The sequence below is a fragment of the Taurulus bubalis genome (assembly GCF_910589615.1).
Source record: "Taurulus bubalis genome assembly, chromosome: 7".
Classification (NCBI taxonomy): Eukaryota; Metazoa; Chordata; class Actinopteri; order Perciformes; family Cottidae; genus Taurulus; species Taurulus bubalis.
In genome coordinates, this window is record NC_136595.1 from 8427288 (window position 1) to 8453572 (window position 26285).

Sequence of the window (26285 nt, forward strand, 5' to 3'; positions counted from 1 at the left end):
CCTCTAATCCAGATAACGCGTTGTAGTCAAGGTCAGTAGAGTCTGAAGAATAAACATTTTGATATATAGCTGAGGAGGTGGAGGGGAGGGGAGAGTCTATGTCACTAACAGTCAATGTGGCAGCCATTTAAATTGATGAGTTGCCTTTTAGATATCAGCAAAATAAGTTGAGGTAGTATTTAATTGCAATGAAATTGTATATATCTGTGTGTTTGTGGTCAAATAATTTGCTCATTGTTCAGTTCACCAACATTTTTCTCGTTGCAGATGGAGATCATGAATGTCAGTATAGACACAGCTCCAAACTTTGTGCATCCGATGAATATTGTGCAATTGCTGCCATAAGTAAGTGTAAAAAGCTTTCAAATACATGTGTTGACCTCTTGTCTTCATAGCGTTTGCTCTGTGTATCTTTTTTCAGTGACATTTACAAAATGCACTTTGGTTTCACAGACCAAAGCACCATAACATATCAGTCCAAGTTGTGTGTGTCGTCCTCTGCCTGCGATCCAAACAATCAGACATTCTCCATCAACATTGGTTTCGCAAAGCTCACTGCACTGGTTCACTGCTGCAAAACAAATAACTGCAACAGTGAAGATGTGGCTTGTAAGTAAAGTGTGTTAATCTGTGTTAATAGTCAAGGACGGTAGGTGAGGATTATCAATCAGACTACAGTCAAATATCAGACCACTACAAAGGGGACAAGGGAAATGTTTTGTTATCACTTAGTTTTGTGTGTGTCTACTGTTCTGTTTCAGACCCAGGTGCTCAAACAGACAACAACCTCCAGTGTGTCACCTGCGATGCTGCTGCTGTCTGTAACAAGACGGTTCAGTGTGTGGGAGAGCAGACCCGCTGCTTTAAAGGAAATGGTGAGCTCTCACACGGGTGTTACATCTACCTTTACGTTTTTTCTTTTTTTCTTTAGTAAAACAGTGATTTTGTCATCCACAGTGGGAGATCTTAACGACACCTTTCCGGTTCTCGGCTGTGCTTCTACAAACATGTGTGATCTTCTTCAGCTGAAACAGCAATCTGCTTTGATGGGCAATATTAAGTTCACCCGTGTAGAATGCTGTGGAACCAGCTTCTGTAATTCAGCCGGGACTGTCAGTCTGAGTGTTGTTCCCGTGCTTCTTGTTCTTCTTTTCCTTATTGTCTATTAGAACCAAGAGTGAAATAGAACTGAGAGGTAAACAGAAAAACGTACAAACAACAATTAACAACATCATTGACCTAAAAGGGGTGGACAGAATGATATAAATATATAATGCAAAAGCAATGCAAACTACAACCTCTGAATGTCCGAATCAAAGTTTTCACATGACTAGTTTAAACTTTTCATCTTTTGAGAGCTGCCTCCTTAAAAACAACCAACCCCTCTTGTTCGGTGTATACAGCTCTTGTCTTTGTCCTGCGCCTTCATTTAAAACAAATGTAGTTTCAAAAAAGCTCTATATAAAATTGATAAAACCATCTTTCTTCTGTGTCACATTCTGTGCATATGTTACTGGACTTTTTATTTAATCAGGTAAACGCCTTTTTGAGATTAAAACCTCTTCTATCGACCGAAAAAAAAACACTGTTGAATGAATGAAAACAACATAGTGATGTGTTAAGTAGCACTGGGTTGTGTGTGAGAGTCGGGAAAGTCACTACAGACCACAGAAAGAAAATATGTTGCCTGAAATACAGTGCCACACACACACACACACACACACACATACACACACACACATATTCTCCATAACCAAATCTTAACCACGGTGGTGTCAGATCAGTAATCTTTCAAAAGACTAAGTACAAATAACAAACAGTGTCGTCCTGATGGTAGCGGCTCAGACTTGTTGGATGGATTGTACAAAATTAGAAGAATTTACTGTTTCCCATTTAAAACCTAAAACTAAATTGCCAAACGACTGAATCGAAATGGAACAGAATAACTATTGGAAAAAATTACTTCATATTCAACTATTGCTGGAATGACAATTATTGACTTTTTTATTAACATATACAGTTTCACATATCAAAAAAAGATGGGAAAACATGAATGAAAAGGAAAACAAACACAAATAAATGAAGATGAGCTTTGCTCTTTAGTTTTGTCTGAATCTGTACTGATGGATGAGTCTTTTGGATGAATTTAGCCATCTTCTCCATCCAGACATCTCCTCTTCCTCTTATTTTGGAGTTGCTCCTCCTCATCGGCTCTCTACTTCTTATCGTCATGGCCGTCCTGAGTCAAGCTCAACCAGGCCTCGACTGTATTCATTAGTAGTTCTAAAAAAAAGAAGAAAATGATTGTTCTCCAATACGGATAAAACCTATTGCCATAAAGACCCTAAGAATAAATAAATTCCCATCGTACACTTTCTATGGCAAAGCTTTTTGAGCGATCCTGGGAATGGGTTGGTAACATTTTAAGATAATTGATGTACTGTGACGGGAAATTTACACTCTGTTAGTTAAAAAATACTTTTCTATAACGTGACTTAATTTGACCTCACTCAACAACAAGACCATGAATAACATTTATTTACATTTATGGTTTGATTGCCTTGCTGAATGGCACAAGGATGTATTTATCTCCAAACACAGATAAGTCTGCCACAGCATGTTTAGTTTAGGGTGATGTTGAACAGGCTCTCTGTCAGGTCTCATCCCACCCCCTCTCCTTTGTCCCCCTACCCCTTGATAAGATGCATATACCAGCGGGTTAGTTAAATATTTGCCACCACAGTACAACAATTGTGTATACATGCAGAAGAAAGTACTTTTTTTTTTTTTTTTAAGAAGTGGTGTGTGTGTGTGTGTGTGTGTATACATGCAGGAAAAAGTAAAGCTTTTTTGTTTTTTTTAAGAAAGTGGTGTGTGTGTGTGTGTGTGTGTGCGTGTGCGTGTGAGCGTGTGTGTGAGCGTGTGTGTGTGCGTGTGCGTGTGCGTGTGAGCGTGTGTGTGAGCTTACTATTGACACTGTCCATGGGGATCAGCTTCATCCTGGTCCCTTTTGAGCAGCAGTGAGGCTCGTTTCACCTCCTGTCGATGTTGCTGCTACATCCAGGAACACTAAAATAAAATTACAATATATATAAAAAAACAATGTGTGACTTCAAAAAAGATAAATACCCAAAGACAGTATGGCTGAAGTTGACATTGCTCTTGTGTTTTCATAATACTGATCATATCTGCTCCATTCAACTATTCCTCCAGAGCTTTGCGGTCTGAGGGCAAAGTCTTTATGCTGGACTCCCAGCTCTTTTCTTTCGGGACACTCTTCTGCTCAAGAGCGTCCTACTTGTCCTGCTAGGCCTCATTGATCTGGCTGAACATCTGGCGTTGGCACTGGGGTTTATTCTCAGAGAGACTGTGGCTCTTTTCCTCCAGAGCTTTGCGGTCTGAGGGCAAAGCCTTTATGCTGGACTCCCAGCTCTTTTCTTTCATGACGCTCTTAATATAACTCGTATGCTTCATTACAAACCTTTGGCAGCAAGAATGTTTGTTCCTACATTTGCATTTCATTTTACATTAATTTGCTCTCTAAGTTTCTGCTTCTTTGTGAGCTATCGCTAGCTGCTTCTTTGTGAGCTAGCGAGGTTCGCTTGTTACGGTGGGGGATTTAGAGTTTCCAATTAGCTGAATATTTTTTTTCTTTTTGTGGGAGGAAACCTGAGTACCAGGGGAAAACCCACGCAGACACAGAGAGAATATACAAACTCCACACAGACAGAAAGAGGAAAGAATCCAGGAAAAGTTTTGATCATTTGAAAAAAGAAATTGAAACTGAAAGTTTAAGGTTTGGTCTTGAACTTTGAAAAATTCAACAGAAAGAAAGAAAGAAAGAAAGAAAGAAAGAAAGAAAGAAAGAAAGAAAGAAACACAAATAAGTGTATTACCCAAAACGTTTATTGGGGTTAAATATAATTTAGATTCAGTTCTGTAATTTTTTGAATAAAATATACAAACTTTCTGGTTCAAATCTTTTTTTCAAATGATCAAAACTATTGCCCTGGATTTGGCTCTATATCTGTGAGGCAGCAGCGCTAACCACTGAGCCACTGTGTAGCCTGGAAGGAGGGAGAGAGGGAAATAGAGGGGGAGGGGGATAGAGGGAGATAGAGGCAGGAAAGATGGATAGAGCGATACACAATGTATTAACAACGAGTCCTTGTCGATACGTTTACCTGACTCAACAGAGGTCCAAGAAAGACGAGGGCTGAGGATCTGCCAGCAGGGTTTCCACGTCTTTGGCCCAATCAATCAAATCAGCGTCCAACTGAAATATATTGAACCAGAGAGGCAGAAACATAGAACATTTATTTAAAAAATAAATGTAAACATAAATCATCCATCACTATGAAAAAAAAGATAGAAAAAATTATATTTACCTTTTTCATAAGAGGGTTCACTTCTCCACCTCCTCCTCCTACATTGAATACAACTTACCAGAGCTAAAACAACTTTTTAGATTAAATAAAACTTAACACATCTAAAACAACTTAGTACATGAAATAAAACTTAACACATCTAAAAAAGCGTTAAACATGAAATAAAACTTAACGCATCAAAAGAATAAAGCATCTAAAACAACTTATATGTGATTGTTTGTATGTGTATTCATGCAGGAAAAAGTAATGTTTTTTTTAAGAAGAAAGTGGTCTGTGTGTGTGTGTGTGTGTGTATACATGCAGGAGAAAGTAAAGCTTTTTTGTTTTTTTTAAGAAGAAAGTGGTGTGTGTGTGTGTGTGTGTGTGTGTGTGTGTGTGTGTGTGTGTGTGTGTGTGTGTCAGTCGACCTCCATCGGCTCGTCGAATCCCTCAGGTGATTCCGGGGGATCTATCTCCATCGGCTCTTCGGGGTCCTGAAGAGGAGTGGAGGCTCTTTGGAAAACAACAAAATAAGTTATCAGAATTATGCAGATGAAACACAATGTTACATAACCATATGGCATGGGGACTATTCAGAATCTTCTTCAATTAAACAAAGACGTAGGTAGTTCTTTCTTACACTGTACTGTAACTTTTAGTCTTATATTTTATTCCTGTCTAATTCTAGTTTAGTTTGTCTTAATTTCCGGTTCACTTCAATGCTTTTACTTGTATTTGAATGTCATTTTGTGGTGTGTTTCTTTTTATACTTTTGCTTTTGATGTTTTGTGGAGAGAACATTTAATGGCCTGGTGAATAAATAAGATTACCGTCCCATGCCTAGCCAAGAGGAGGGGATAGAAGAAGAGGGGGAGGAGGAGGAGCTAGAAGAAGAGAGAGAGGAGGAGCTAGAAGAAGAGGAGGAGGAGGAGCTAGAAGAAATGGGAGTGGAGAAGAGACTAGAGGAGTTAGAGGAGGGGGAGGCTGTCTTACGGGACGACCCAGAGTCACCGGGCCGGTTGATGTCCGGGCACGGTGTGGCATTCAGGTTCTTGGTGTTCTTACCATGCTGCTGATTGCACTGAATTGGAACCGACGGGCCATCTGAGGGAAAAAAATAACAACAAACAAGATAATGACTGGGAGCTCTATTACAGTTTACAGTACACAGATACTTTTTACACAGCGAAACTTACGCCAGACTACATTTAAAAAAAATGTCAATTTAAAGCCGTCTTTCTGATCGACTAAAAGTCGGACACATATCGGTGCCTTTTCTGTAAAAAAATATATTTCTGTGGTTGTTTCACTCTCTGCTGCTCATCGTGTTAATGTTTGGGGCACAGTGACATAAAAGTGACACATTTATGAACGTCTTTTTATGTGAAATAGCCTTCTCTAATATCAATCAAACTTCATTTCAGACTCAAGGTCCAGACAGTACAAAACATTAAATAGAATAAAATAAAATCCAATATTATAAAATATGATATTTAACTTTGAAATGAGACAATCTGCAAGAAACATATTTATTTGGCACTTATTGTACTAATAATACTTCTGAACCTGAGTTTATGTACTTTATTCAATTATTATTTATGGTGAACAATTTTACAATTCACAGACCAGAGGAAATATGTTTCAGTTAAGTTTAGAGAGATAATAAAATCAACTTCATGAGTGTTTAACTTGTACTCTGGGTGTAAACACACATTGCTACATGGCTAACAATCAGCTGGTTGAGTCCTTACCTTGCTGTTCACTGACGGTTGAGTTGGGTTAGCTTGGGTTAGGTTAGCTTGAGTTGGGTTAGCTTGAATTGCGTTAGCTTGAGTTGGGTTAGCTTGCTAGCTAGTTGTTGAAGTGGTTTTCTTCAGGAGAAGTTCAGGCTTGCTGTCTTCTCGGTGGGGTTCTCAAGCGCAATGAGGAGAAAAGAGGGACACTGTTCTTTTATAAGAACATGTGAGTTCTATAGAAGCTCTTAGATTATTCCATTGAAATGTTAAAATAATGACGCCAAAACCTGGGCCACGCCCCCTGGCTGCCGGAACGTCAATCAAAACTCGCTGTTGCTGGGCCACGCTCCCCGAGTGCCAAATCACTACTGACTGCGTCAGTAATTATTAGTACAATATATATATATATATATATATATATATATATATATATATATATATATATATATATATATATATACATATATATATATATATACATATATATATATATATGTATATATATATATATATATATATACATATATATATATACATATATATATATATATATATATATATATATATATATATATATATATGTATATATATACGCCAATATTATTATTAATAGTAATACATTTTATTTGTTTTGCGCTTTAAAAGATACTCAAGGTACTTTACATGGTAAAGACAAACAATAGAAGCAACAACAAAACAAGCAGTAAGATGTGTTATTGAGGTTATTGAGGTACATTACATATACGCCAATATTACCAGCCAACTGATGTGTTATTGAGGTTATTGTTTAGAAAAATGCATGACAAAAAAAATAAATAAATAAATATATATATATATATATATATATATATATATATATATATATATATATATATATATATATATATATGTATGTATATATCTGTATTTATGTATACGAAAAACTAAAGTACTAGTAAACTACAAATGCTGAGACCAAACCTCCGCCCTTTCTTAAATATATACTTCAAGTCACTGTGAGGAACTTTTAACTTGACACAGTCTCAATGTCATACTGGCACCTCAAAACGACCTTCGTAAGTGTCAACGAAAATGGGTTTCCACAAGTGACTGATGTTGTCAAAGAAATATAGTGGGGAAAAAATAAATGTACACACTGGGTTGTATATCAATGCCTTACCAAATACATGGTTTTCTCTGCAATTAATTAATATTCTATCCTTATTCCTGGTTCCATGAGTGATTGTGGAATAAAAAGGATTCCTACTGTCACTGTGTATCCTATTATATGCCTTAATAAAAGTAGATTGGGTCAGTCAGCACTGATAGTGTGAATCATATATTACTCTAAAAGGGATCATACTTTACTAATTGAACATCATGCTGTATTGAAGAAGACTTGAAACTAGCAATTGACACCATCAACTCATGTTCTCAATGTTTATTGAGGTAATAAATCAAGAGAAAAGTAGAATCATTTGCTCAGACTTCCCTATAATCTGACATATTTCTGACACCAAAGGAAGTGTTTCCCTCTGGTGGCCTTTTGAAATAATACAAGTTTAGGCCATTACACATTTTAACTTTTCAGAATCAGAAGTTGCCACCTGGCTTTAATTATTATACAAATAATAATGTAAGAAATTAATGTGATAACAATGTTTGGTTGTTAATTCATTATTAATTACTCTGGACTTAGTTACGAACAGTCACAACAGTACATTCAATGTTCCCCTCTTTTTTTCAGGGGGTTATCAGGTTGTTCAGAAACTCATCAATTTCTCCGCACATTCGGTTTCTGTTTCTTTCTCTAATCCTCTCCAGGGTGTTGATGGTCTTCTTACGATAGAGAGATTGTTGCCGTATCGCCGCCGCCCTCATGTGGTATTCTATCGACTTGTAGGGCTCGTTTCGGTGGAAATGTACATATTTTGCATAGTAGTGGTAAAGCATCTGTGCCCCTTCGGGATCCAGATCCCTTTCCAGCAGTTCCTTGTATATCTGGTCAGCTTTAGCTTTGTTATTGAACTCTGCGTAGATGTTGGCAAGATATATTTCTATTGGAAGTGAAGAAAGAGGGTACAGAGTAATCACTTCCTTATGGAGACTGATTGCTCTGTCGATCATGCTGTGCTCCAGGAGATTGTCCTTCCTCTGGGAGATCCTCTTGTAGCAGACTGCAGCACAGCTCTTCAGATAACGCTCATCTGGATTTCTTTCCAGAGCCTCCTCTGCCAAATCAATGGCCTCATCCAGCGATACATAGATTCTGTACAGCCTTAGTAATGGTCCGATACCGCTGTAGCTGCTAGCGGGCTTTTTTAAAACCCTTCTGGCCAACTCACGCGCTTCACTTTCAATGTTCCTTCCTTTCTTAGCACAGGCCTCAAGGTAAAGAGCAGCGAGATACAAGTTCTCTGGATCCTGTTCCTTGGCGATGTTCATTTTCTCCAAGATGTCGGCCGGTAGCTCTGTGTCGCTGTGCATAAAGGCACTTGCTAATCCTATGACGTGACTGGTGTGCCACTCCACCATGTCCGGCTGCATCCTGATGGCTCTCTGGAAGTAATCTGCCACCAGCTCTCTGTCTGCTCTGAACTTCATCAGGGTCCAGGCTTTCTCAGCGTAGGTCTCTGCATGGAGCTCGTCCTGCGATGGTGATGGGTACTCATTTATCAGGGCGTCGATTTTTAACAGGTAAGCCTGACACTCTGCTCGTTCTTTCCTCTGGTAGTGCAACCAAGCCAGGTTCCCGTAGTTCACCACCAACCAGGGGCCCTCATCTGAGACGGTGTTTCTTATCTGGCGGAAGGCCTCCGTAGCCCTGCTGAGGAAACGGCAGGCGTCATTGCTTAACCCCAGCTGGTAGTAGATATACCCCTGCAGGTTGTAGATGTGACCCAGCCAGCTGTATCCCTCCTCTGTGCCGATGTCCTCCAGCTGGTCTCTGAGGCAGTTAAGTCTAGTCCTGCTGAGCTCTAGATCCCAGGTGAAGTGGCACTGCAGGGCCTCCAGTTTGGACTCCAGCGTTGTTTGACTCTGAGCAGCACTGATGGGGAATAAAAATACAAATGTCAAAACATTCATGCAGTACAGTAAGATGATTTTCCGTGGTGTACTATGTTTATGATCACCGTGATAATCATCATGTTGAGGAAGGAACAAAGGAACAATGAATAGACAGAAAGGAACGGATGTGTGAAGCAAGGAAATAATGAAGAAACCAATATCAGAAAGTATGGAGGGCAAAAATTAAAGAATTTACCTTAGATCCATAATGTTTAACATACTGTATATTAGAAATGCAACTGATTGACATGCAGAAGCAGACGCTCACCTCATCATCCAGCTGTAGTTTGCGAAATATGAGTCTCTGGTGTCTGCTCTTTGAACTATGCAGTGTTGCTTTAGGTGTGGCGCCATAAAAGTGCCACATGTTCAACTTATTTGGCGTTGTAAATTATGTAATGTTAATCACTGGATTTGAACTCAGTGGACTTTCTTTTCCCAGTAACATAAACTATACAATCACATCTGTCATGCTGAACAAGCACATCAACATCTTTGTAATTTCATGGATGTGATGATTAAAATACAGTTTGAGGTTTTCAGATTTACCTTTTTAAAAAGCAGGCGTTCGACTCAATATAATTCATGAGAGTCGCAAATTGGAGATACATCTTTAAAAAAAGAAAAAGAAGAATGGTGATTAATGTCATTCGTTATTTTATCCGATGGAGGGCAGTAATGAGCCTGACGTTGTTTATAGCGCAGACAGTCACAACGAGAAGAAGAAGCTCGGTGACGTCGTTTGCGCTGCGACAAAACACCGTCCATGTAGCATGTAGCACGTAGCATGTAGCTTGTAGCAGCAGCAGCGACAAGCGACTTTTCTGGATCTCGCTGCCGACTACGATATTAAAACGATAATGCGTGGTTTTCTGACGACCCCGTGAGTAGCGACGTTAATATCTCAGCAGGAAAAGAGACGAGTGGAGTGCGCTAAGCTGAGCTAACGCTAGAGAGCGAGTAGTACCTGTTTAATTTGCTTGTGTATAAATAGTCAGCTAGCTAGCTGTCGTTAGCTGAACTTTGTGGTTTGCTAACTTTATCGCTGGCCCGTGTCCGTGCTCTGTCCGTGCTTTGCAGATGACGATGTGACAACCAGTCGTGTGTCGGTGGTGTCGTGGAGCAGTGCATGCCCCTGGAGCAGCAGCAGGAGGAGGAGGAGGCCGATGCGGAGGGTGTGAGCTCTGTTGTCGGCGACTGTCGGTGTCCGGGATGGAGACCTGGACCCCCAATCCCAGAGCCAAGCCGTTCATCCCTCGCCAGCAAAGAAGCTTGTACCTCACCTGGAAATACAAACTAACCAACAAGAGGACGATTCGTCGGTTCTGTCAGGTAACGTGAGGTGAAACACGACTGACAGCTAGGGTTGACGTGTGTTTCTTCAGCAGCACAGAAAAGTCCCATTTCTAGACAGAACTGCACATCCTGCGCTTTATACAAAAACTGACACTTAGGTTACTCCCTCTGAGTTTCCAAAACTGATTGTTTAAGTTAGTTGTTCTTTCCTGTGTGGTTTTGGATTCACCTAACCATGTTGGTCCACTCTTTATATAAGTTATTCGTCATTATCCTGTACAAAACATCCACAGAGAAGCAGCAGATGGCAATTTTAATCTTGGATTGAAATCTAAGACGTACAGTAGTAAACAAGTTATAATGTAGGGATACAAATATGACATTGCTGCTTGCAAACTGCTTTCAGTCATGTTTTTTCAGGGAGTGTTAAGTTATTGTAACCTGCTTCAGTAAATACCTACACTTACGGAATTTGATCTTTTTCCATCCCACACTTTTAATCTTTCTGGTTGTATTTATCTCTATTTGGCAGCGTTAACAAGCAGGAGTTGAAATGGGAAAGAGGTTAATGTTTTGTCCTTCTGTGATGGAAGTGCTTAGTGGACATTTAAAGCACTGAGCAGTGTGTCATTTCAAAAGAGTGTCATTGGAGATGCATACACACACTCCTTGTTGAACACTGTGTGTAACCTGATTGTTAACAGAAAACAGCCCACCTGCCTTGAAACCCACATATCAAACCAAGATAAGAAATCCCTGCCTAGGAATGAAATAAATTAATATTTTAAGTGTATGTTCTTCCTCCTGCAGGCTGGCGCTGTGCTGTTTCTGTTGATAACTGTGATAGTCAACATCAAACTCATCTTGGACACGAGAAGAGTAGCTGATGAAGATGCAGCGGCTCAAGAATATGGTGAGAAACATGTCCGGTGTTCATTCTGTTTACATCATTTGTTTCACGTTCGGACTAGCACAACTACTGAATGCCCTACTCTATGACTTTGGCATGTAATTTGGTCATACATTGTATTGTAAAAAATAGTGACTGTGTCTCTGTTGTCACAATTGCCATTCAAAGAACATCTAATGGGGAAAATGCTGTAGTATTACTTTAAGTGGGCGAGGTTTCCAGAGCAGAATATGACCATCAAATCAATCGGTAACCCTCTTAAACTCTTGATGTGACCTTATTTCTAATCTAGAAACATTTTCTGCTCTGTCAGTGTCACATATGTATTTTATATCGGCTGGTTCTAACTCCCTATGGAAGCTTTGTGATGGGTACACAGAGTGAAACCATGACTATAAATGTCTTCTGCACAGCTGGACATAGTTGGAAACTTGAGGATATCTTTTTTTTTCTTTTTCTAGAAGTTCAGCAAGTTTAAAAAAAGATTTGTCTCAATATCAGACTGTAAAGGTGGACCTGCTGGTGGGGTTTTTAACAAGGAATAAAGCTCCATCTTTTTTCCGGCTTAGTCAAAGTCTTTTATTGAAACCCGACTACAGCGATGTATTTTGTCTTGTGAATTTAATTTGACACAGTGTAATGGAAAATGTATTGCATCTCAGCATAGCTTCACGAGGGAGAAACTGATCTTGGTTCCATGCTCTCTTTTTTTAGAGGAAACGATACCCAACATGGAGACCCCACGAAAGCCGGCTAATGGACGCAAGATCCTGGACATTGAGGTGTACTCCAGCCGCTCCAAGGTCTACATGGCAGTAGACGGCACCACTGTGAGTTAAAATGAAAGAATGTTTCTTCCACACAAGACTATAAAACTGTCCGACTGAGCAGTCTTTATTTTGCTCATAACCTGCAGGTGCTGGAGGATGATATGCCGGAGCAGGGCAGAGGCATCCATGTGATAGTTCTCAACCAGGCAACTGTAAGCATTTTCTGTCTTTATGTTTCATGTCAACAAGAAACTTTCCCCTCATTTCAGTTTTATGGCTTTTTTTCACCTTTCGGCGAAATTCACCGTTTTGAAATCTAAATATGTCATCCACGTGAATCGTGTAGATCCAAAGAGTTTTTGTTTTTTTTGGGGGGGGGGCACGGGAAAAAACTGAGGTCGTGATCATCAGCAATAGAAGATCTTTGACGTGTCGAGTCTTGGCCAATCAGCGTTAAGATGTCTACAGCGGCTTCATTTCCCTCCCACCAGTTTTTGAATGGCAAACTAGTCAGTCTGCTAACACGTTAGCTAACGTTGTTGGGAGAGACAGCGAGTGAGATTACTGGCAGCGGCGAGTCCGTGGCAGCGTGTGACGTCAGCCAGGAGAGCGGCGAGTCAGCGGCGCTGGCGGTTCTGCCTACCGACACCTCACTACATATAAGGAGAGGACAATGGAGATTTTATCCAACTTTTATTTTAATAAAAAAAACGAAATGAGTTTCCTCCGTAGGGTGGCCGGGCTACTGTTTATATTTAAGGGTTTAAGATCTACGTGTAGAAAAAAAGTGTATACTCCAGTTAATTATAATCTATATAATTATGCGGTTATAATGATGTCACATAGAGAGAGGTGTGCATGTTCAGGTTTACCTGGTCGAAACATGATTCAGTGTTCTAGACTAACAATGACGTCTCCTCAAAGTAAAGTGGTATAACAGTATGACATAAATATGGTCAAATAAAAAGGCTGGTACATTATACATATTATGGCATATAAGTGTAATATTATGAAGTGAAATGTAGTAGTAGCAAAACAATATTCAGTATAGTATAGCAGTATTGTAAGTATTAAGTCTACAAAATATATATACACACACTACCATTCAAAAGTTTGGGGTCACTTAGAAATTTCCTTATTTTTCAAAGAAAAGCACTATTTTTTTTTCAATGAAGATAACATTAAATTAATCAGTAATACTATTAAAATAGTAATATTAAATAGTAATACACTATACATTGTTAATGTGGTAAATGACTATTCTAGGTGGAAACGTCTGGTTTTTAATGAAATATCTACATAGGTGTATAGAGGCCCATTTCCAACAACTATCACTCAGTGTTCTAATGGTACATTGTGTTTGCTAATCGCATATGAAGACTAATGGATGATTAGAAAACCCTTGTGCAATTATGTTAGCACAACTTAAAACAGTTATGCTGGTGAGAGAAGCTTTACAACTGGCCTTTGTGGGTTCCATTATACTCTCAAAATGGCCAGAAAAAGAGAACTTTTCATGTGAAACTCACTTGTATATATATATATATACACACACACACATACATACGCACACACACTTGGATATTGACAATAGAAGAATTAAAACCCATAATGATCATAGTTTGTCAGCTTCTCGACGAGTGACGCTGTCCGGCACTGACTCGCCCGTCACTGACCCGCTGGTGTCACCTTTTTCACCCCTCATGAGTTTGCAGGTCTCTATTACAGTTAATGCTTCTTTCCCCATTTCCTCCCATGTTTGGTTGTGAAGTGTTGATGCTATTTCTGATTGTGGTGTGAGACCCAACAGACGGCAGCCGCTGAATTACTGAGAATTCTCTTCCTGAATGTAATCTTTTCAATGAGGTCAAATCACCAAGGTCAGATAAATCCGTCACTGTCTGTCTGTCTCAGGGTCATGTGATGGCCAAGAGGATATTTGACACCTATTCTCCCCACGAGGACGAAGCCATGATCCTCTTCCTCAACATGGTGACCCGGGGGCGAGTCCTCATCTTCACCATAAAGGTCAGTCACTGCCACTGCCACTGTCTGAATTAGATATCAATTATTCATGTAATATTCATGTATCGCACGGACTTGGCACATTAAAAGATGAGCGGTGTTTGTCCTGCAGGATGAGGGCACGTTCCACCTGAAGGAGGCCGCTAAGAACCTGTTGAAGAGTCTCGGCAGCCTGGTGTCCCTCAACCTCAGCTGGAGGGACATGTGGACTCTGGTGGTGAAGAAAGGAGGTAGAGGAGCAAACTTTAATTTGACAAATAGGTGTAATTCCTTCGAATGGTTTATTGGCACACAAGTACAATTGGAGAAGTTTGTTTCTGATCTCCAATGTGTTGACTATATGATATTTGAAAAAGTAAACGGCAACATGTCTGTTCGGAAGAGTCTTTTGAATCCATGGCTAATTTATTACCAGGCTGTTATGTTAAAAAAATAAATGTAAATTAGGTTTCTAAACACATAGTGGTGTTGAGGAGAAATCGTTCTTTGTGGCTTGGCTATCTGTCTTACAGTTGTGTTTCAGGAAAGCTTTCATGCCGTATTGTATAACGTAATTGCTCATTACATTCAATGATTAATGAGTTACTGATAATTTACTTGGCCAGCAGTTGATTAAGTTTGTTAAAGAGCAAGAACATGGCAGGAAACGGTAGTATCCTCACATTGGTGTCTATTTTTCCTTTTCACATGTAGTCGACAAGATGATGAGAAAATAAAAGGTCGGTGACGGGGGAGAAAGGCGAGGATTAAGTTAGCGTTTATAATAGGTTTAATGAAGCTTGCTTTATGAGGTTACCTGTGTGTTTGGGGTTCCAGGTCAGGTGTATGGAGAAAAGCACTCAAAGTCTCCAGCTCTGTCCACCTGGGGAGACCCGGTGCTGCTGAAGACCGAGGTGCAGCTCACCGCCTCTGAAGGTAAGACGCAGTTCTAGCGTGCTTGGAAAAGTGTCAAATCTGCCTTAACTGCTCATATTGCAATGCACCTTAAAGGGCCATAACCTAAACAAACCAATAGAACCGGTGTGTAAAAAGGCAGAACGTTCTCTCAATGTCTTCAATCTAAAGCTGCACACACCTGCTAGCTCTTGATGGCGATGTCTAATGAACTGAGTGTGGTCCTCCGTCCTGCAGAGGCAGAGTGCCACTGGGCAGACACCGAGCTCAACAAGAGGAGGAAGCTCTTCTGCGGCAAAGTGGAAGGATACGGCAGCATCTGCAGCTGCAAAGACCCGGCGCCCATCGAGTTCAACCCTGACCCTGTAAGACACACAGCAGGACTCGTTGCTTCTCTGGCAGACGTGTGTTTCATTGAGACATTTTTGAGACTTTATACATTTTTTTAACGCAACCACATGAGATGCTGTTTTGGTAAAGACCTCTCTGATTTAGACATTTTAGAATGACTGGATTTCCTTATGAACAGGAGGAATGATTACAGCAGGCACAACCGGTTTCACCTCTCAATAGACAGAGCAACTTAAATTAACGTGGACTAAATATAGTTGTTTACGTTATTTGGCTTTAGAGGTGCTTATTTTGTTTTTGTTTGGCAGAGTTGGGTTTTCTTTCTTCATGCTCAGCTATGCTGACATTATCTTCATATTTAACTTACTGACATGAGTCATGTCGATCCTCTATCTACCTCTCTGCCAGAGAGTGAATAATCATATTCTTTGGAAGTAAATTCATGTGAATTGCTGTAAAATAGCACGATATTGCCAAAAAGTGCACGAGTGCCAAAAAAAAGAAGATGAATGAATACGTAGAAAATTACTTTTATACTATATATCGACTGATGTCTGTAGAACTACGAAGAGCAATACTTTGAGCTAATGAAGCCAATGCATGCATGTCTTTATCACTGAAGGACTCTGGACTTATTTAGTCCAAGACGATATATCTGTACTACAGATGGTATCAGCGCTACCTCATGTGTCATCTTCCCACACAGGTTATTGGTTTGAACGTAGCTTGGTCATGTGCTGAACCTTTCCAATTTAGATTCACAGAAAATGTTACTCTACATTTTACTGTCAAAACAAAACCCAGCTGAGGGACTCGCTTTATTTTCTGTCTCCAGTTTCCCAACAATAACGTCTTGAATGTCCCAGTGGCCGTCATAGCAGGGAACAGACCCAACTATCTCTACAGGTAAGATCTGAAATAGTTCTTCACAATACCAAAACTATAACTTTGATACAATACCATGGCAAATTACTAAAACATCAGGAAATTTACGGAATTTAAAATGGTCATTATTATTTTATTTTTAAACATCCTACCAGATTACTTTTTTTGTGGGTTTTTAAATTAACAATTTTAATGTGCATTGAAAAATACATTTTGTTTAGATAATCACTTGTATATTTGTGACAAATTATACTCGTGAATCTTTCTGTGTGCTTTCATTAATATTGAGACCGATCTGACCCGGTATGTGGCCGTCCGACCTTTTTGTTTGATCGGAAACAAATCACATTGTCTTTATGAAAAATAAATTGCTCTCATTCATCTCTTTTTTGCCTGAAACCAAATTGCGGCCGCTCGTCGTCTGTTCTCAGGATGCTGAGGTCTCTTCTTTCAGCTCACGGCGTCAACCCACAGATGGTCACTGTCTTCATCGATGGATATTATGAGGTACCAGGTTTTTCTTTCCTTGCTTTTTTTCTTCTTTTCTCACATCATTCCGTCAGTACACACCACAAGTACCAACACTGTGGCAATATGGGTGTAAACTACAGGTTCACCTGTAAATAATAGCGTTGATACAATATCTGAGTTTTAAGTACTGGTACAAAAATGTTGTTATTCATCCCTTTTTAAAAATAAATCAAAAAATAATCACTAACATCAGCACTCTAACAGTGTTCCAAATTAGTCGGTGCAGAGTTTGAAGAGGAACTGCATAAGTAATGGATGTAAAAAAGAATACCAGAAGAAAACCATAACATTTTCTCAGGCCTCCATGCTGCTTTCCACTGTTTACTAACCCTGTTTTCCAAAACTGTTCCTAAAGTGACACACAGGGAAAATAAACGGAAAGCCATACTTGTCTACTGGCAGTGGGAACAGAGTACATTATCTATTTTTAGCTGGTTTTCCCATGTTAAAAAAACCCGACATGTGTTAATTTAGGTGGAAAAAGGGTTTCTGATTCTTTAATGTCTCAAATGTTAAATGTCCAAACATAAACAGCCATACAGGAAAATTCACAACACATTTGAAATACACAATAACTGGAACGTATTGTTTATTTTAATTATCTGGTATATGTGGTGTCATGCACCCCTGTGTAGCTTAATAAACCGCTCAACCACTCGTACATCTTTTTCGTACTTTGCGTGTGTTTTTGGACCCAGGAGCCGATGGATGTCGTAGAGCTGTTTGGACTGAAGGGAGTTCAGCACACGCCCATCAGCATAAAGAATGCCAGAGTGTCGCAGGTAAACAACAGTCAGCTCCCCATTTAAGGGTTAAGGTTTCCCCATTCTGAGGAAAAACTAAGTAGAGGAAGTAGACTAATTGCTAATTAATGTAACCTGGATTTCACGTTTCCACTGTGTGCATCACACAGAAATAACAGAAGACGTCCAGACGTTTTGCTTTCATACATTTTTGCTTCTTTTCTCTGTCGCAGCACTACAAGGCGAGTCTGACTGCAACCTTCAACCTTCACCCAGTGAGTGCTGCGGTTTCCTTCTGTCAAGACAATCAACAAAAAGTTACTCTTTCATGTACTTGATGAATGAGCAGTGAAATGTGTTGTTTGATTTAAGAACAGCTTTCTTTATTGTATTATTGGTCAGTTTATTTCTTGACTATAACTTTCATTTATCACTTGTGAGTTGCATTGAATACTTTTCCTCACAACAGCACTGACCCAGCATGTGTTATTATTTTTCTTTAGGAGGCCAACTTTGCCATCGTCCTCGAAGAAGACTTGGATATCTCCATCGACTTCTTTAGGTATGCACAAACACTACTAAATATAACTGAGTCATTATTATACATGCATTAGAACAAACACAATGAGGCAACTTGTATATGAGTAGATGCGTAAAATGTAAAAACGTTTTGGGTGTTTCTTAAAGTCTCAAATGTGAAGATTTACTGCTTCTATTTTTTTCATACTAGATAGTGAATTGAATGTCAACGTTTTAGACTGATGTTTAGATACCAAAAAAGCTGTTTTAAATATATAACCATTTATAGAATATTTTGTATATATGTATTTTCTCATCTATTGTGGAAAAAAATCAACGGATTAATTGATAAAATCATTTTTGTGCAAGATTTATCTTCATATTACACTGCAAAGGTTTACGTCACTTATATAGACCTGAAATAAATGACACGCAGATATACTCCCATATATCATCAGATGTGTAATTTAATCATCAATTAATCTCACAATTATATAGTTTGAATCCAAGTCTGGTTTGGCAGCTGTGGCAAATAGTTTTTTTATCATTTTTCCCATTCCTTTCTGCAGTCAAAGATTATGGTTTGGGGCATTATGGGTAGGTGGGCAGACGCCTTTCTTCGATATTGGAAACACGTAAGACAGATGTTCCTTTTTTAGACTGTTTCAAGATATGATAAACAGTTTCTGTTAGATGGAGCCCCTTGCTATTGTGTCAAATAACATGTTCTGGACGTCACCGCATCAGCAGGGAAGCTCATGAACCTTCTCAGCTGCCAGAATGACCGCTAGATGGCAGCAGATCCTCAGTGCTAAAGCTGCAATCGGCTCTGTCAGAAACCCGTCTTCCTTTGTTGGACAGGCTCGGCTTTGAACTGTGCATTTTGCAGCTGTAAAAGTTCCAGCTCCCCTTCTGGACTGACCGGCTCGTTTGAAGCGCCGACTTCAAACAGATCAGAAGCACTCAGCTTTTAGTGCCAGGTTCTTCTCTGAAACGAGCTTTGGGCTCTCAGTTAGAGAGGGGTGAAAAACCTAAACAAGACCTCCTGTCAACAAAGACAAGCCTGTTTATATTGTATGTTTACTGCTAAAAAAAAAGCATCTTCCGGGGTGATTGGGATTCCTCATAGACCTGAATTATATTTTGCAGGTATCGGACCAAAATATCACAATATTTTCTGTTGATTCATGATTAAAACATTATTTTTGTCAACATTTTGAGCTTGCTTACCCTCCATACAAACATAATAATACTTCATACTGACCTGCTGCTAGCCTGATATAGAGCCTGCACAGACGAAAGCAAGGAACAAATGGAGAAAGTATAGTCTTCTTTTACACTTTGTGGGTCTCCAGGACACACATTTATGTTGGAAAGCCATAGAAAAGTACATTTGGCCTTTTTAATGTCTCAGCTCAGGGGGATGAGTGGTCGTCCTGTAACCACAAGGTAGACGGTTCGATCCCCAGTCCCCCCATAGCTCACATGTCGAGGTTTCCCTGAGCAAGACGCTTAACTACTGGCTGCTCTCCGGGCGCCTCTCAGGGCAGCCTACTGCTCCTTAGCCAAGGATGGGTCAAATGCAGAGAAGAATTTTCCCAAGGGGATTAATAAAGGATAATTTCTTTCTTTCTATAATCCTTCATTCTAATGATATTTTAGGCTTCCAGTCAGATCTCAGTTCAAAGACTTGAACCAAAAGCGTGGCGGCTGTTAAAGCTGCACGGTCGTGGTCTTTGAAGGACATGTTCAGCCATCATTGTGTCCACTTATTTTTGGCCATGTTGTTTGTTTATGTATGTATGTAGGATCTTAAGTTTGCCCCTTTAATAAAGTATGACATTGTCCTCCCTGAGTTTACGGTTACTGTCAGTTTAATGTTGCTCAACAAGGAAGACTTTTTTTTATGATGTTTTTGTTATCGATCCTGATGTAGCTGTCTGTACTAATGTTGCTTTTCTGTATCTCCCTCAGTTTTCTGAGTCAGACCCTCCACCTGTTGGACGAGGACGACAGCCTGTACTGTATTTCAGCCTGGAACGACCAGGTGAGTGCCGACTGCTTCACCTGCTCAAACTGTCCCTTCCCTTCACCCTAAGGCCGCCAACCTCCATCTCTTTTCTGTGACTTAGACACTTAGACTCCGGTATCTGTTTAAAGTCTATAAGGGTTATTTTTTCTTTGCCTGTCAGCTGTTCACATGATGTTGTTACTCCTCCTCTTTTATTCCATACCTTCCCTAATACACATGTAGCCTAGTTCAGACGGCAACAAGCATGACGACTACATGAAATGAGTATCCTGCTGGGTCTGTTTATCTGAAACATCTGAAAGAGTCTCACAATGAGCCCTCAGAAAGGTTTCCTGCCTCACTGACTGCTGCTGCTGTTTTGTTGTTGCGCAGGGCTACGAGCACACAGCAGAGGACCCGGCCCTGCTGTACAGAGTGGAGAGTATGCCCGGTCTGGGCTGGGTGCTGAAGAAGAGCATCTACAAGGACGAACTGGAGCCAAAGTGGCCGACACCCGAGAAGGTCCCGCATTTAAGAGTCTTAACCAATGCTTTTGGGGGTTTTCCAATACCTGTTACTACCAGTTATGCATATTCTACATCCCAGCTGACCAATTGCATTTGACATTGCTTCAGATGGAGTTCTAAAAACTCCCATTGGTTTCAGTTAATTTCTTTTATAAATTACTTGGTCAGCTTTTACAATCTTTTTGTATTTATGTATTAACATTTGCAGATAAAGTTACTGGCTAGCTGCTGAAAAAGTGGAGTATCTAGCCGTTAAGGCACCTGATAATATCCTAAGAGTTGGCGAGGACTAAATCTGAGTTTAAAGCGAAGTGAATATTTCACCCTCATCAGGTCAAAACTCACTTTCAGGTTATCTATCTGAAGCAAGTTTTTAATACGTGCAAATTGATTTTCATAGACTGAACTAAAACTAATGGCTGCCCATAGATGCTCAGAAATGTGTATGTCAAATTTGCATTTAAGTATAAGGAGTTCGAACACGCAGACCTACATGCATGGTCCTTTTTTAAATGCGTGTGAAAAGCAGATGTTCTAAAGTGTGGATGATCTGTGTGTCGTCCTGTAGCTGTGGGACTGGGACATGTGGATGCGAATGCCGGAGCAGAGGAAAGGCCGAGAGTGCATCATCCCCGACGTGTCCCGCTCGTACCATTTTGGCATCATCGGCCTCAACATGAACGGCTATTTTCATGTAAGATCTGCGGAAGCTTTTTAAGGTCTTAATATGGCTCCGTGTTAAAAGCTAACACTGTAACCCTGGGAGACACAATTCAGCATGAACATCTCCGTCTTTATCGGCCCTGCAGCAGTCAAACTATTGTGTTGGGATGTGTTTTTGTGATGTATAGCTATTATGTCTCATTGAACTGTTTTCTGTCTCACAGGAGGTATATTTTAAGAAACACCGGTTCAACACCGTTCCCAACGTGCAGCTCAGGAATGTTGACAGGTGAGTTCACTTTAATTACTAATTAACTAATGTCTGTTGTGCTGCTTTTCATGTTTGTGGTAAATAATTAAGCAACATAGTGACCGTCTTGGTGTTCTTGTGCTTCACAGTTTAAAGCAAGATGCTTATGAGGTGGAGATCCAAAACCTGTTGAAGTGAGTAAGATTTCTTTTTAAAAGACACTGATTCCAAAGATGATTTTTATTTCATTATGACGTTATATTTTTGTTACTCAATGTATGGTGTGTGTGTGTGTGTGTGATCCCAGGGAGGCGGAGGTTCTGGACCACACTAAGGACCCGTGTGAGGATTCGTTCCTGCCCGACTCCGAGGGGAAGACCTACATCATGTTCATTCAGATGGAGACGGAGACGGACACATCCACCTGGACGGAGCTCGCCAAGGTGAGTCCGAAATGGAACGCTGGCCGGTGGACTTTAAGACTCCGTGCCAGTGGTGGTTTATTTCTCTGAGAATCAACTTGACGATGATGAATAATCCTTCACTGTCGACGTGCTTTTGGCTTTATACTTGATCATAGTTATGTTGTTGCCGTGAGGTCCTGCAGTTTAGAGTTGTTGGTCCATTCCGCACTAAATCTGAATCTTATGGCCGTATTGTCTTGGTTGAGGAGTGTTTTCACTTAAATTCTTTTGTCTTTTTTTTTTTTGTTATGGATATTGACGTCTCGTTTTTGTGACAGGAAAAAAAAAACAATCCTTCACAAGTGTGTTTTATGCTTTTGGCTGAAGAGCTGAAGCTCGCCTTAAGGAACAGGATAATGTTTCTTGCCTTTCTCCGCCCTCTGCTCAGTGCCTCCATGTTTGGGACCTGGATGTCCGGGGATACCACCGAGGCCTGTGGCGGCTCTTCAGAAAAAAGAACCACGTCCTGGTGGTGGCCGTGCCAATCTCCCCATACTCGTGAGTGAAGCTCAGATTGCACTTTGTGCGCTCGCATGGATGCCGGGGTCCGCGTGACGTAAAATTGCGTAACTTGCCCAAGTTGGTGTGCAGCCCAAAATCTTTACACAGACAGCACTTCAATTAACATGCCCAGCTGCGCAGAAACCAAATGGGTTATCAACAAAACGGTGTACATGTCTGCTGTGTGCGGTCCACTTTGAAGTATATCAAAGCTATTACACAGGTGTTAGCGCTTTGTGGCCACCGAAGAGAATGTTAAGATTTAGGTTTCGGTAATACGATAACATGTAGCTAGTGTAGCTAGTTATCTGTGATAAGGTTCGTAGCAGTGAGGCTATCATTAGTACCACAGACTGAGCTGCAGTATCGAGTTTTGTGGCCTCTGGTCTCCCAAGGTTCTTTGGTTCCAGGTGAGGGCCATGCTAACACCCTGCTCATACAGTCTGTGTCAAGAAAGCAGCCCTGAAGCTATTTTTTTTTTTTCCATAAATTGGAGTAATGAATACTTTAAAAACGGCGAGTCTCAGTTTTATGTTGTGCCAAGGCTTCTTCGAGGCACAGCCGTAACCGAGCCAAATGGATTAAATTATCTGTATCTGCTCACTCAGACATTTGGGAAAAGGAGGACTGAAAAATGCATCTGAAGCAGAGACGGCTTGTGAGATTGATAAATCTGGATCAGTTTTTCCCTCGTGCAACGCATCCCCGCTTAAGGAGTAAGATAACATGGACGCACCATTGTGGAAAATGGGTCTAAGGGTGCACCTCACAGGTGTCTCCAGAATTAAACTGGAAAGCTAAAAATCTAAAATCTTCTATAGTCTTATTTAAGGTTTGTTTATTGGTTGTAAAGCAGCAACATACATTCAAGACAGAAGAAATATGTCCCCGTCGGTCCCTTTTCTAATCTCTCACCATTGCCTGTCCATCTCTTTGTCTCATGACCAGTGTGAAGAAACCAGCCGGTGTCACTCCCATTCACTTGGAGCCTCCGCCCAAAGAAGAGGGAGCACCGGTGGAGCAGATATAGACCTGATGTTACACTCTTCAACCAGCCTTAACTCTTCTCCTCCTCTCTCCACCAACAACCACTGGTAATCCAGTCTGGGATCCATAACAAAAGAACCTTTTTTTTAAAATCTTTTCCTAGATGTGAACTTGTGTGCGAGAGGATACCCGGGAAATGAGTCATTTTAATTTGATTCCTTTCTTATTTCCAAACAAAAGGGTGATTGACACCACAAAATGCACTACTTCATCCGTCCAACAGCTTGACGAGGAGCGATGATGCTCAAACCAGTTCTGGTTAAAGTGACTGAACTGAAACGGTACATGACTGTCGACGGCTGTCTTTTTCTGTTTCTGTGACGACTGTGGGCCGTAAATCTCATTCAACCTGTGACTTTTAAACGAGAACTGTACAAACGACACAAACACAAATTCTCCTCAGTTTGATGTGATTTTAACTACTGAGTGCTTTGTTTTGTACATATATTTTAACTTATCTCTATTTATTTTACATCTATCAATCGAAAAATGAGTTGAGTGGTTTTATGGCTTTTTCTTTATTTTAGATCAAATTTGATTGAGATCAGTGCATTTTTAAGAGCCTACCGTTTACAGATAATGAAATAATATGTACATACATGCCTATATATTTTTTGATGAAAAATGTAAAAGGTCAGCATATTTTATTAGTTAGGTATTTACTTTGAGTTGAAGAGTTGATAACAGCCCTGTGGGTTTTTACTATTATTGACTGCTTGGGTCAGTTGCCTCGGATCAGGTTGCATGAGGGAAACGCAACAGGGGCTGAAAGAGACACAAATTTGAAGATATTTACAGATTTAGAAAAATACCCTCCCATTAGAAACTGTAATGCATTATGCTTACTCGATTGTACCACACTTTTATCTAACTAGACATTTTATATCTTTGATCGAATCAGTCAGTTCCTGAATCAAACTTTTAAAATAATATTTTGACTACATATAGATGCTCTTTGACCTTTTTGCAGGGTGCGTTTTGGCATCAGCCACCTACAATCGTGCACTTCAAAACCGTTTTTCCAACAGCTAATTATCACGATAATTCTGAGATACCAAGTCATGGTTGCAATATCTCGTGTTTTTCTTTGGGGTATGCAATATGTTCTGTACAATTTAGATCAAGCAACAACTTAAGTCATACTTTACCTTTACTCCTCTGCAGCTTATCAAAAAGGAATTGACGGTCAGAAACACTAATAAAATCGAAACACTAAATAGTTTATTAACACTTAATAAAAGGTTAAAAACACTATAATGTATCTAGAAACTCAAATTACATTTTTTTTTTTATGTCAACAATTCTGAAGCATGTTTATGAAGCATCTGTACCGGGGGTAAAACAGATGGTGAACCCTTGAGAGTAACGTATGGATGGCTCTGTATGTTAGTCAAAAATATATATCAGTGGTTGTAGGCTATGATAGTTGGCCGCTTGTCTCCTTGCAATACTGGCTCCTCGATGTCAGTTAATTGATGCAAACATCGTTTCCACAGTTCTGTCCACAAACCGTTTAATCCTACTTTGAAAAGTGAACTCAGTGAACAGTACCTGCATTATCATATTAGTGGATATTTTCCTTCTATGAAAAGTGACCGATCAGATGCTTCATTGAGAATTTACAGCTGATGGACATTATAAAACAATTGATAGACTATTTTTTTGCGCTATAACTGCATTATAGTGTTTTATAGATATTTATCAATTGCTAATATACAACTTAAAGATACCATTTAGGGGATTACAAAAATCAACATTTTTAAAATACCCTCCATTTCAAGTGAAAGGTGAGTAAATGTGATGAGAATCTTAATACACCTGCTTCTGTGTGTGTGTGTGTGTGTGTGTGTGTGTGTGTGTGTGTGTGTGCGTGCGTGTGTCACGTTTCAAAGCATCGATCAGTATTTGCAGAGCAGTTTTGACTTTAACGTGAGTAATTGCTGTGCTGAAGAACCACATATTTACCATCTGATAACCACTTATTCAGCAGTTTTACAGCCTGCGTCATGACTGAATTAATGTCCCTTTGTGGCCTGGAAATTTCACTTTAGGTTTTAAGAAATTAAAGAAGTAGAATATGCCTACCTTTTTTAAGCTGCTTTTTCATTTAGTCTTTTCATTGAACTGTATTATTTTGGTAGTATGTGTGCGTCATTTTGTCAAACTAAATCATCATCGTCTCCTCAGCAATACGGTTGATTTGTGTGATGCTGTGAGATAATTTGGAAAATAGTGAGTGTGTGTGTGCTGAGGATCCATGGACGTACTGTACGTTTCCAGTGCAGTTTGACATGTATGAGATCTTTTATCATGGAGATGAATAAAGATGTTTTTTTTACTGAGGTTTCATAGTGTTGCTACTTTTTTTTTTTTTTTTATGTCATACCCAACTGTGTTGTTTAAATAATTCATACATAAGGATTTATTATTAGTGCATATTATTCATGGGATAAACTTGGTGCTATTGTTATTCTTGCCTCAGATTGTTGTACTTGTGTGGCCTCTTGCTGCCTGCAGATTTCCCTAGAGAGCTCCAGGCAGCAACGGTGAGAGGAAACGCGTGCGGCAAGGGAAATGTATGCAAATCCTCTGGGCTGAGTGGATTTCTGCAGCCATTGCGGTCTACCAAGGACAAATGTGGCTTCCTGCCCTTTGAGCTCTGACTTTCATAACCTGTGATGTAATAAAACTGGACCAATTTGACTCGGATCAGGGGCTGCTGTGTCAAAGTCCGATGATTGGAATAA

General features: G+C 39.9%; 2 protein-coding genes across 2 annotated transcripts; one reads left to right on the forward strand and one right to left on the reverse strand.

Moving 5' to 3' along the window:
* Positions 1 to 7825: 7825 nt before the first annotated feature.
* LOC306739508 (interferon-induced protein with tetratricopeptide repeats 1-like) lies at positions 7826 to 9169 on the reverse strand (the record flags this gene model as incomplete). Its single annotated transcript, XM_079221529.1, has 1 exon — positions 7826 to 9169. The coding sequence occupies one exon, from the start codon at positions 9167 to 9169 to the stop codon at positions 7826 to 7828; it is 1344 nt and encodes a 447-aa protein (XP_079077655.1).
* Positions 9170 to 10363: 1194 nt separating this feature from the next.
* pomgnt1 (protein O-linked mannose N-acetylglucosaminyltransferase 1 (beta 1,2-)) lies at positions 10364 to 23573 on the forward strand (the record flags this gene model as incomplete). Its single annotated transcript, XM_079221342.1, has 21 exons — positions 10364 to 10483; positions 11258 to 11360; positions 12072 to 12187; positions 12274 to 12339; positions 14042 to 14155; positions 14265 to 14382; positions 14969 to 15067; positions 15284 to 15411; positions 16233 to 16303; positions 16714 to 16789; positions 17512 to 17595; positions 17790 to 17831; positions 18060 to 18118; positions 20050 to 20122; positions 20480 to 20608; positions 21182 to 21307; positions 21501 to 21565; positions 21676 to 21720; positions 21834 to 21969; positions 22379 to 22488; positions 23440 to 23573. The coding sequence occupies 21 exons, from the start codon at positions 10364 to 10366 to the stop codon at positions 23519 to 23521; spliced, it is 1962 nt and encodes a 653-aa protein (XP_079077468.1). The 3' UTR covers positions 23522 to 23573.
* Between the last annotated feature and the right edge of the window lie 2712 nt (positions 23574 to 26285).